The 12,388-nt window shown below is 39.6% G+C and overlaps 1 protein-coding gene and 1 long non-coding RNA gene across 2 annotated transcripts in view; one reads left to right on the top strand and one right to left on the bottom strand.

Moving 5' to 3' along the window:
- LOC310767021 overlaps positions 1 to 12,388 on the bottom strand; it is a 962,895-nt gene that overhangs the window by 299,227 nt on the left and 651,280 nt on the right. The gene's annotated exons all lie outside the window — the stretch shown is intronic.
- Positions 1 to 12,388, top strand: part of RYR3 (ryanodine receptor 3) — a 265,223-nt gene that overhangs the window by 95,502 nt on the left and 157,333 nt on the right. Inside the window, exons 14-19 of the mRNA XM_083607824.1 lie at positions 1,121 to 1,256; positions 2,835 to 2,930; positions 3,734 to 3,852; positions 4,836 to 4,969; positions 6,256 to 6,497; positions 8,817 to 9,009. Coding sequence (XP_083463950.1) covers positions 1,121 to 1,256; positions 2,835 to 2,930; positions 3,734 to 3,852; positions 4,836 to 4,969; positions 6,256 to 6,497; positions 8,817 to 9,009 — 920 coding nt within the window. The remainder of the gene's footprint in view (positions 1 to 1,120; positions 1,257 to 2,834; positions 2,931 to 3,733; positions 3,853 to 4,835; positions 4,970 to 6,255; positions 6,498 to 8,816; positions 9,010 to 12,388) is intronic.

Here is a 12,388-nt window from a genome sequence, read left to right as displayed (position 1 = left end):
ACCTTTAAATAGTGATTAGCAAGAATGTTTTTTTTAAAAAAATTGTGTTGGGTAGAGTCCATTTATAGTTCCAATATGGAAATCATAAAAAGGTGGTTGGTCATGCTCCATCTGTCACGTAGGATGTGATCATCATAGACACAATGGACCTCTTTCAATGTCCTCTTCCCTGTCTTGGCAGCCCTTGACTGCTCATATGTACTGCTTAGAATGCCCCTGGCCATTACCCAGAAGAACCAAGCATGGCTACTACAGAGCAATGAAATAATCTTGCTCCTTATGTTCAGGCTGCTCATTTTCTAAGGACTCATCTACACTTCCATTTATCCCTTGGCTTTCCCCCAGGAAAACCCACGGTTTAGCACTGAATCAGAACAAACAGCCAGTAGCTTTTCTATGGATTACCATTTGTTCTGATTTAGTGCTAAACAGTGGGCTTTCCAGGGGGAAATGGTGGGGCAAAGGCAAAACTGCTTGGACCCATGCTTTCTAGGTACAGGACAAGGGGAAATGTGGATGAGCTCTCAGCCTGGGAGCATGAAACCGGGCCACCATCTGTCACTGCATAAAGGAATAGCCCAGTGGGGGCCAAATGAGACACTGGCTACATCCTCACCAGTCTTTTAAAACACTATTATACCATTACTGGGAAATTCTTGGAACTTGTAGTTCATTAAGGGTGATGACCTCACAGAGCTACAATTCCCAGCACCCTAACAAACTGTAGTTACCAGAATTCTCTATGACTGTTAACGCGGTATAATAATAAAATGTATGGTGTGGATGTCAAAGATCTGTGATCTGACCCTCTGGCATCTTTTTCTTTGCTGAAAATCAGCCATGTGTGGATGATTCGCTGTTCCTCCTGCACTCTTTCCTTTATTTAACATGCACTGAGCTGCCATTAGCAATATAGGAGAGATTATATGTGGCACTATAAATGGCATACACAAGTCTTCCCAATTCAGGTCACCGTTGGGTATGTTACTTTGGGAAAGGGAAGAATCATATATACCCAGTAATTTTTTTAAGCTCCATATTGTACTTGAAATGCATTTTAAACACGAAGGAATAAATTTTTGCATATGCACACATATTTTTTTATCTGATGTCTTTACAGGGGATGCTGGCACTGGTCTTGAACTGCATTGATCGTCTAAACGTCTACTATAGCACTGCTCACTTTACAGGGATTGGTAGAGAAGAAAATGGTGCAGCATGGAAAGAAATTCTGAACCTTCTTTACAAATTGCTAGGTGAGTTCTGCAGCTGCAGAGAGAGAGAGGGAGAGAGAGCTGCTTGTGGACTTCCCATAATAATTTAGTTGCCTAGTATGGGACACAGGCTGTCTCATTAGATGCGTCTGATCCATCAGGGGTCTTATGGTAGAATAATTTCCCTTATCAACAAATAACCTACGTATATTATTTATTTTATGTTGATGTATGCTATATGGCGTAGAGGCGCTAACTGACAGTTTGATACAAATACATTCAACGCAATATGAAGAGCTTCATAATCTTCATTTCAGAAATGGCCCACAAGCTTGTTTCTCAGATCCTAATTATTCTAACATGTAATTAAAGATATTGTAATGTAGTTTTGCATCTCAAAGAGCCTGTTCCACAAATCACTGGGCTATTCCTACGTTTTTTGAGGAAAGTGTCCCTTGCTTGTAAGATTCCAAAAGAATTAACTTGTCTATAGAGAGAGTCAAGGAAGGGAGATGAAAACAACTGAAGGCTCCTGCACCCAAATTATAAGAAAACCCACAAGACCATAATGGTGTGTGCCTGCTCATTAGGAAATCAAAAACACTTAATGCCCTGTTTCCACTTTAATTCTGGTGATATTTTCCTGGGCAGTACAGTACTGCCACCATCCTCACACTGAAGTTTTCCATCGGTCATGGCTATGATAGATAGCAGACTATTGTGGAGCAGTGATTAAGTTCCCTTGTTTATCTCAGCCTTCTGAAGACTACTGACCTTTCCATGTACAGATGCTGCTGCTGCAGAATAATAATTATGTATTCTATAGTGCCTTTAAATTAGTGGGTGGACTTAAGGGCCACTTTTCAGCATTCTGTCAGCCTCCCTGCAGCTGTGGAAAATCCTCCCACTAGGATATGTGAGAAAATTAGAGGCAGCTTTAGAAGTGCCCTCTCCCCATCATAGCAAAGATCTTGGCTTTATTTAAACTGTTAATTAGTACTGGGTGTGTGTGTGTGTGTGTGTGTGTGATAAACTAGTGTCTATAAGGCTATGACATATAGCGGTGAAAAATAACGTAGCTGTACTGGATCAGTGCTGTGGCCCAGTCTCCCTCACTGAGAAGTCCCTTTCCCACTTAATCTAAAAATACATTTGTAATGCCAACAGAAATTTCAAAAATTGCTGTTATTCTTGCTAATTATTGGGGACTGGAAGAGCTTACAGTGTTTTCTGTTATCAATGTTTATATGAAAATTGTGCATTAGACATCAGGCAATTTAAGCAGTATATAAGTACGTTTAGTTTGTCAGAACTGTAAGTGATGGCTCAATGATATCAAATGGTTATCCAGTGTCAGTAACTTTTGATACCTACTGGGACTTTAATATTGGAATGCTCCAATAAACCGTTATCAATTCCTTGTCCACTTAGGCCCATAGTCACTGAACTCAGTGGAGCTTATATGCCCACAGCATTGTTCTATAAGTCATGTTAATTATAACTGGTTAGGTAGTGAAATATCTGCAGGCATTTTGGTAGAGAGATGACAGTCTCTCTTTTTTAATACCTCTAAAGCATTTCAACTCAGAATTGACTGTTCATCTCACATTTTTCTTTCAGCTGCTCTCATTCGTGGTAACAGAAATAATTGTGCTCAGTTTTCAAATAATCTTGATTGGCTAATTAGTAAATTAGATAGACTAGAATCTTCCTCAGGTAAGATGTTTTATTTTATATAAATCAGCTATCAGTTTTAATGTGTGTATACAGTCTACAGGCCATTTTTACAATGTCTATAGGGTATCATACATGCTTCAGATAATCTGCTATTGACTCAGAGTGGTTTCATACAGATAATATATTTCAATAGGATACTTTTCTGCCCCTCCCTGCTCTACTCATACCTGTGACTTGCCAATGTGCTATTATTCCTTCTGATAGCCTCTGAAAAGACCACTGGCGACTCTGACTGTATTTTGGTTTCAATTGTACTTTTGTGTATTTTGAGTATTTATTAGTTAATCTACAATTCTACATAGAAAATGTGAATTAATAAATATCTGTGGTTACATACTCATTCAACATATTTAAATAGCAAGGTTATATGCTTCTTAAATGTGGACATTTTATTATGTTTTCTGAAGTGCAAAATGCAACCTGTATTAATGGATCAGTTTCAAAAGCAGCCTCCAATTGAACCTTGTTCTTCATTTATGACTTTGCTGCTTTCTGATAAAGACACTGTTTGAATAGAAGTATTTATATTTCCCCTATATTGTGTGTTTAGTAATTTATTGCTTTTTGAAAATTGAGAGCTAAGTTAAATATTTTTTTCTTGTCCCGAAAGCCTATTTCAGTAACTTCATTGTTTTGTAGGCTAGAGAGATAATAGACTAAGAATGTGGAGGTATTTTCTTCCTTTGCCTTAAGATGTTATTTTCTTCAGTCTTTGAATTTTGTTCAGTACACTGTCTCCTTAAGATGTTAAGATGATGTGTGTGCCTGTGGCATTCATACAGGTATTTTGGAGGTGTTGCACTGCATCCTGATTGAAAGCCCAGAGGCTTTAAATTTGATAGAAGAAGGTCATATCAAGTCTATCATCTCGCTGCTGGATAAGCATGGGCGCAACCATAAGGTATGCCTGGCAAATGCAAGATGTGTCATTGACCTGCAGATGAAACACATGGGTCTTTATAATATCTCCCGTATATTGTGTTAAAAAAAGAAGCAACCACATAATGAAAACCTGTTCGTTTGCAAACAAAGTACAAGTGTGAATTCAAAATATAGATTGTTTCTCTGTTTATGCTAAACCTTAATTCCTTAGATAATGTTCTAGTGCACTACAAGCAAACACTGAGCCAATGCAGATGTAATGCTCTCCTATTGACATTCTGGTTTCAGGGGATGTGTGCTGATTGCCACAGTTACAGTTCCTGAATTATTACAGCCATGGGTGCAAATCCCCTTGCCCATTACAAATTTTAAGCAGTTTGTAGACACCTTCAGCCAAGGACCTGAAATTCAGCACAAAACCACACTTCAGTTCCTGATTTAAGTGAAAAGCCTGTTCACTTTTAGTTATTGCCTGTGCTAATGAACTATTCTACTACGGTAAAGTGGAAGAAATAATTTTCTCTAGGGAAGAGGAGAGCGCACACATTTATGGATTTGATACGTGATTTATAAATGGGTGTCTCTTCATTCACCTGCTCGTTTCCACTTCCAGGTCCTGCCCACTTTCCTCATCCCTGCACCCACATGCTCCACAGCCCCATTTCCTCCACTCCAACCACCAGGATGAGTTTGGAAGCTTTCATTTTCCCTTTGATTAATCACAGCTTGTCATTTTGTCTAAAACCAGCAAATGAAATGCTCAGCTGGATTTAATCAACACAGAAACCGTTTTTGCTAGTGGAGGGGAAGAGGAGCACATGAGCCTAAGTCTCACTGTGGCTCCTTCATGACATGGTAAACCATGGTTTATTTTGATGTTCAAAGTGGCCAATTGTTTCAGTTTGTTTCCCTTAGAATTAAAATTATCAGTTATAAGACCTTGAGCCAGTGTTGTGTCATGTACTGAATGTAGCAAGGCTAGCTTCTAATAATGTCTTCCAGGTTCTCGATGTGCTTTGTTCTCTTTGTCTTTGTAATGGAGTAGCGGTGCGCGCTAATCAGAACTTAATCTGTGACAATCTTCTTCCTCGAAGAGATCTGCTCTTGCAAACACGGCTTGTGAATGATGTGACAAGGTAGGATTGGTGGCATGTGATTGTGTGTTCTTTATTAGATTTTACCTAATGAAAGGTCTCTATAACAGTCCCAGCCTTCTTGTTGTCTTGCCTTTGCACTCTCCTGGTAAGAGGCATCAGCAATGCCTATGTATGTCAGGGATCATCCCACCATGCCAACTGCTCCTAATGTGCAGTGTGATCCTGAGCATGTTTTCACAGCTCAAAGGGATTTTCCCCTGTATGAATGACACATAGTCCATTGATGTGACATATGAGACTAGCACCTTGCTGAAGCTGTACAAGTCTGTGTCTGGTCAGTGGCTGGATGAGTGCCTGCCTGGGAACCAATATGTATATTGCTTTGGGTTCCATAATGGAAGGTGGGATATGCTGTATGTCTACAGTATATAGTAATTTAGTAAAAAGTATACAGTATTTTTGGGACGCGGGTTGTGCTGTGGGTTAAACCACAGAGCCTAGGACTTGCCGATTAGAAGGTCGGCGGTTTGAATCCCTGCGATGGGGTGAGCTCCCGTTGCTCAGTCCCTGCTCCTGCCAACCTAGCAGTTCGAAAGCACGTCAAAGTGCAAGTAGATAAATAGGTACCGCTCCGGCGGGAAAGTAAGCGGCTTAGTCATGCTGGCCACATGACCCGGAAGCTGTACGCCGGCTCCCTCGGCCAATAAAGTGAGATGAGCACCGCAACCCCAGAGTCGGTCACAACTGGACCTAATGGTCAGGGGTCCCTTTACCTTTATACAGTATTTAGTTATACACTAAATATTTAAGTGTACCACAGCAGCCTCAGATTTCTTTGTACTCTTATCTCAGTCGATCAGGGTCACTTACGTTGTATCCTGACAATGACACTTTAAGGAAGAGCAAGCTAAGAAATGGTGACTTGACTAAAACTATCCAGTGAACATGATGGTGGGGCAGGTATTTGATCATGGGCCTGGTGAATACAAAACCAGCATTATATCAGCTGCACCACATTGTCTTCTGCATTTTTCAAACTTTTAGTTGAGTACCCCAAGCACAAAACTGCTTACTCTGCGAACAACGATATTATTATTAAAATTATGTGCATTACCAAAAGCTTTTATTTTGCTATTTTCTGTGTCTGTCTGTTGCTGGTTAGGTAACTCTGAAACAGTTTTTTCTTATATGATTTCTCTACTATTTTTAATTTAATCTGGATAAATATACTATTCATAATTATTAAGGTTTTCCCCAATGTGGGAATCCAAAGTTGACATAATACTGTGCATTTTACACACTCTTTGTTCTCTGTTCTCTTTTAGTATGCGGCCAAACATATTTCTTGGAATTGCTGATGGCTCAGCACAATATAAGAAATGGTACTTTGAACTAATAATTGATCAAGTAGATCCATTTTTGACGGCAAAACCTACACATCTACGGGTTGGCTGGGCCTCAGCTTTAGGCTATGCTCCTTATCCTGGAGGTGGGGAAGGATGGGGAGGCAACGGTGTTGGTGATGACCTATACTCATATGGCTTTGATGGACTTCATCTATGGTCTGGTGAGAACTAACTTAAAACTCTGAACAGGAGCAAACAATGTTAATGTTCTCAAAGTAGGGAGTTTTTTTTTAATGAAACATGTTGGCCCTCTTAAAAGCACCTCTTTAGCTCTTCAAATGCCAAGTGCTGAGTAACAGATTAATGCTGACAGTAAGCTAGCAGCAGGCACAAAAGAATTAAAGTGATATCCAATGTCAGTTCATTGATTTAAATTGGTCCACTCAGAATATGACCTGAACATTGGATGTGGAGCCTTTAAAAGGTGTTAGGCTAGGTTTTTTTCCCTTTTGTTTTGTTTTACTCAAGAGCTGTGCTTACATTCCACATGCAAACCCAATTTAAATTCAGGGGAGCTGTATAGGAGAACTCCTTTGTTGTGTTAAATCAAATGGAAAATTGAGCATTTTAAAAGTGCATGCTATTTGAAATTGAATAACAGGAAGGGAGATAATGAGTTTTCTTTGTATAAGACTGTGCTCTCCAAGCCGTAATTCAAAAATACATTTTTTTGCTTTTACTATAATTAATAACATTCATGCGAGCAGAATAATATATTTGATATATAGCCTCAATTTAGAAAGATTTCAGAAATCCCTGTAGAAGATTATGGGACGTAGACAATACAGAATGAAGTGGCATTATACTGAAGTTTTGAATTTCTTGTATGAATAGAAATATACTATTCATGCCTGATGAGGATGTTGAATGCATATTACTGAAACATTAATACTCTTTTTCTTACAATTAGTTGAAGTCTTATTTATATGCTATGTTTTGTTACAGAAAAGCTCTTTCCGCAAGAGCACCATGATCTATATTTATTTATTAAATTTCTATACTGTGCTTCATTCCAACATCTCACATTGGTTTTTACAAGAAAAGCTATGCAATAATAAAAATGCAGTAAAATCCTGCAAAGCATTTATAAAATAAACAGAATAAAAAAGGAGGTGGGTGGAGCAGCAAGGATGAGAAATATGAAGGGCTGAAGAATGATTATTGTTGCGTGGACAGGCGGAGTCCCCAGATCCCGCGCGGTCCCCCCGTCATGTGGAATAACGACTCAAGACAACGTGCTATGGGATTAAATTGGCCACAACTTTATTAAATTTCAAATGTGGGTAGACCTTGGCTAAGGCATTGGGCGTTCTCCCTCCCCAGTCCCCGCCGGGGACCTAGGGAGCATCAGGGTTATCCAGTGTGTGGGGGGGGGATGGGCCGGCTCTGGAGAACATATGTTCAAGCAGAGATAGCCGCCCCCGTAGGGAAGAGCAATGACGACCTTTCGGCGTACGGTCAAAGCCTCCCTTCAGAAAACCCCTTTAACGGGGAACCCTGGTATCGCCGCCGCAAAGAGGAAGATGGACAAAAGGATTCCGCCCAAGGCCTGATACCGCCAAAGTTGTGACGTTTTGCTACGGGAAAGGCGAAACCTGCCAATGCAGGGAAATTCCTTTCCGGCCCTTTAACAGCGACCTTAACGTAGCAGCGCCCGCATACCTGTGAAGAAAAGTTAACCTGCAAAACCTGTAAGAAAAGTTAACCTGCAAAATAAGACATTAACTGAGGGTGGGTAGGGTGGGAGAAGCTCTGGAGCCAAGTGAGGATTCCCAGGTAAGATCCTCCCTCTATTGTGTGGGCAGGTAATCCCTCCCCTACCTGGCCTGGTCTCCTTGGCAACGCTTCCCCTAGGTGGGATTGGACAACTGACTGAGGTAGGCGGAGACCTCCAGGTATCCCACCTGAGGGAAGGCAAAGCCAAGCCTATGCTGATGGAGCTCCAGATCTAGGGGCTGCACGCGTCCACGCAAAGGGCGCCGCCCGTTTTAAGCGTGGAGCGGTCATTCTTTGACAAATAATGGACTAAGGCAAGAACAGAAGATAAAAGAATTACTTGAACTACATGAAGTGTGTACATGTCAGAATGTATGTCAGTGTAAGCCAAAATAGAAGGACATAATTTCCAGCTGTGGATGTTTGCTTTGTTTAAGCATTGTTCTCTAATTTATGAGCTTTGATCATACATCTCATTTGTTTGCCTATTAAATTAGAAGCATATGGAAGAGAAGTGAAGGAGCAAGGTCATTTGGGGAAGTTCTTTTATTTTAAGCAAGGTTATATATTGTGTTTCCTGCTTGGCAGGGGGTTGGACTCGACAGCCCTTGTGGTCTCTTCCAACTCTATGATTCTATGATTCTATATTTTGAGTTCAGAAGAAAACATTGAACTTTGAAATGCCACCCAAAAAATCACATAAGTCTTTGCAAATATAGTTTCAAAGTCAAAAACATGTCTTTCTGTGAATGCCTGCTTATTAGGTCGAGTGCCCAGAGCGGTGGCATCTGTCAATCAGCATTTGCTAGCATCTGAGGACGTGGTCAGCTGCTGCTTGGATTTAGGGGCACCCAGCATTTCTTTCCGCATTAATGGGCAGCCTGTGCAAGGAATGTTTGAGAACTTCAATACGGATGGACTTTTTTTCCCTGTGGTGAGCTTCTCAGCTGGTGTCAAGTAAGTAGACCCTTCTTTCAGATAAACAGTTTGTGTTTTGCCATGCTGTTTTATTGAATGCTGCCAAATGTGGTCATGGCATCCTTCTCCCGAGGTCCTTTGCAGCTGTCACTCCTGAAGAGAAAAACAATTTTATGTTGAAACCCTGACTCATAGATAATGGACAATGAAATATAGAGTCTTTGACACCTCTTGTCTTTGGTTTGAACTCTTCCCGGGTGGTTGGCACTGAGCGAAGCCACTTTTATTTAATGATTTCTTTTCCTCCCATGACCTATGTGGAATGATTTAGGTCTCTGTCATTTATCAATGGATAAGTGTCTACACATAGCACCACACTTGGCATTAACTGAGATCTTTGTTGGCAGCAACAACAAGAGGTCATACTCTCGTCTCACCTAAAAATATTTAAGGAACAATGATGAATCAGTATGACTTATATTTCACTGCTCAGTTGCATAAAACAATACAGAGGTGTTGACTTGGTACCTTTTCCAAGCTCTAATGCAATTTTTGTATAATAATCATTTAAAAAATCCCTCCTTTTAATTTTTTTTTTACATCCACTTACAAAACCAGTGATAGTCAAGGTAGTGACCTCCAGCTATTGTTTATTTGTAACTCCCATCAGCCCTAGTGAGCATAGCCATTGGTCCGAGAGTTGTATTGGATAGGAGTTGTAACCCAACAACATCTGGAGGGCACAATGTTACCTACCCTTGCTCTGAACAGTTTGGGACAATGATATCTGAAGACTGTCTTCTCCCAAATGGACCTGTTCACACACTTCAGTCTTCAAAGAAGACTGTACGTCCCATCTACAGCTGGGTCTGATTGGTGGGTTTGATGGACAGGGCTTTTTTGATAGTGGCACCCAAGTTATGGACAATATTGCCATATTTTTGTCGGGTCCCTCCTCTGTATGTCTTCAGGTGCAAATTAAAAATGTGTTTCTTTAGATTGACTTTATTTCAGTGAGTTCATTATTTACTTGTGATGCTTTAATATTCAATTCTCTTCCTGCTCTTGTATATTATATTTTTCTCCGTATCTTTCCTCTGTTACTGCTGATATTCATAAAAGTTTTATTGAGGTAGTTTGCCATTTTGGGGCCTCCACTGTGGAGCCGAAAGGCAGCATAATTAATTAATTAATATGTGACTATAAACAAATAAATAGTCACGTACACTAGAATCTGCATGAAAGGGAAACTAAGAGATGAATCAAAACATTTTGGAAAAACTATTAGAAGACAGAGAAGACTTCCTGCATTTTTAGATCATCTCTGAGGTAAACCTAGAATAAACTGAATCCCAGAAGCACAGGGGAGTGAAGAACATTTCAAAGGACTGGGGTAAATCATTTTGTTGACTCTTCATCTACTAAGTAGTTAGGCAGACAGTCTGTGACTCTCGGTGACAAACAAATATATGAATCAGCCCAAGGATTCTTTCATGTGCCAGCAAAGTCTGTATGTGGTGGCTTTGCCACTTCATTTCCACCTTAGAAACCATTTGTCTGAATCAACTCAAGGGGAAACAATCTCCAGCATTATTCAGCAAATCATACCTACTATGATCTTCATATATGTGTTACTTCAACCAAATGGCTTTATACAGGAAAATGAAGTAGTAAAACTTGCTACTGGTAAACTATGTATCTCAAAAATAAATGTATGAAGCCTGAGTAATATGTTCAAGTTCCCATGTGGGTGATTATTTGAAACCCAACCACAGCTAAAATGAGTCAAGCAGTACCTTGAGGCTCTTTCCCCATGCAGTTTAACCATTTCAACCATAGTGGGATAAGCTACCAAAAACAGGATTTGCAGTGATATGGCCTAAAATTGTCAGATTTTCTTGAAGAGCTTGAATGTGTGTATGGATTAAATGAGGCCTGAAAACCTACAATTGTAAACAACTACTTGCCTATGGCAAATAAGATGCGCCTCCATGTGAGCAAAGAGGAATTTGTTTTTTTTGTAAAGGACTGGAACTTCCTTTCATTCTTTTCATGTGTAGAAGATTATTTTCACTATCCAAAGGCAGGTGAGTAAAAAATGGGAGACTTCTTTTCAAGGTTGTCTGAAAAGTGAACATGCAGAGCAATACTAAGCATGCTTACTCAGGAGTTAGACTTACTATGTTAAATGGGGCTTAATTCCTAGTAAGTGTGTTTTAAATAAACCACAGATTTGCAAATCTGTTTGAAATAGTTTAGAAAACAGTTTGAAAGTACAGGATTATGCAAATCTTCCTGAAAAGAGGAATATTGAATATTGTGCTGTAAGTAAGGATTCTTTGCAGGTAATTCAGAAGTTGTTACTAGTGCAGAATTTGGATGCCAGAATGCTTACAGGCACAACTGAGAGGGCTTATGTAACACACATTGTGACAGAACTGCACTGATTACCTGTTTTATAGCGTTTTATAAAATTATGCATGATATGGAGAAACATTTTTCTTCCTTTCTCATAACACTAAAACTTATGGCCACCTGATGAAACTGAATATTGGAAGATTCAGGACAGATAGTGGATAGTTACAACTATGGAACTGGCTTCCACAAGAGACAATTTCATTGAGGTGGAGAGGGAAGAAAGCCCTGGCACACAACCTGAAGTCTTTCAACGAGGCTTCCACTGATTGCACTCACTTGTTGAATCCCTTCCTCAAAAAGCAGAACATAATTCTGAAAACATAAAAATCCTGTCTCAGTCATAAATGTATTTTATGATGGTGAAGTTGTATATTGAATTGTGTTGAAAAGGAGTTCAGTTACATCATAATATAAGTACTGTAAAGGTATGTTCAATTTCCTTAGATACCATTAAATCTCACATATAAAACAAAGAAGGTTCTTAATATTTGAAGCACATCTGCCTGTGAAAATATAAATTTGAATATAAATGCATTGATTGCAGAGATACAGACCTAAGGCTAAAATGAAATTAGCGCTAGCAGATTCCTCTGCTTCTTGCTAAGAGAGAGTTCATGAAGCTCAAGGGTCCAGATGTGTTGACATGAAAAGTCAACATCTTTGAAATAAATGGCTGATGCTCTTTGTAATTGAACAGGTGGTATGTTAAATAGTGCTGCTGCAGGGCTGCCTGTGTCTGAAAACTCGCACTGTGTCACAGAAAAAACAATATTAGGCATTTGACATATTCCTGAAACTCATCCTAGGAAAATTATGTAAAATGGCTAGAGATGTCATTGCAGCTGCTCAGGCAGTTGGAGAAAAGGCCTAACAAAATGTGTTGAAATGAATGTTATTATAATTTGTGTCAGTTCAGCAGTGAACTGATATTCTATATTAGTTAAATATTGTGTATAACTATTTGAATAAATGTTGACTCAGTGGTCTTGTACTTCTCAAA

This window comes from Podarcis filfolensis (genome assembly GCF_964270895.1).
Source record: "Podarcis filfolensis genome assembly, chromosome: 1".
Lineage (NCBI taxonomy): Eukaryota > Metazoa > Chordata > Lepidosauria > Squamata > Lacertidae > Podarcis > Podarcis filfolensis.
Note: the sequence above shows the minus strand (reverse complement) of the source record. Positions and strands in the feature narration are given on the sequence as shown.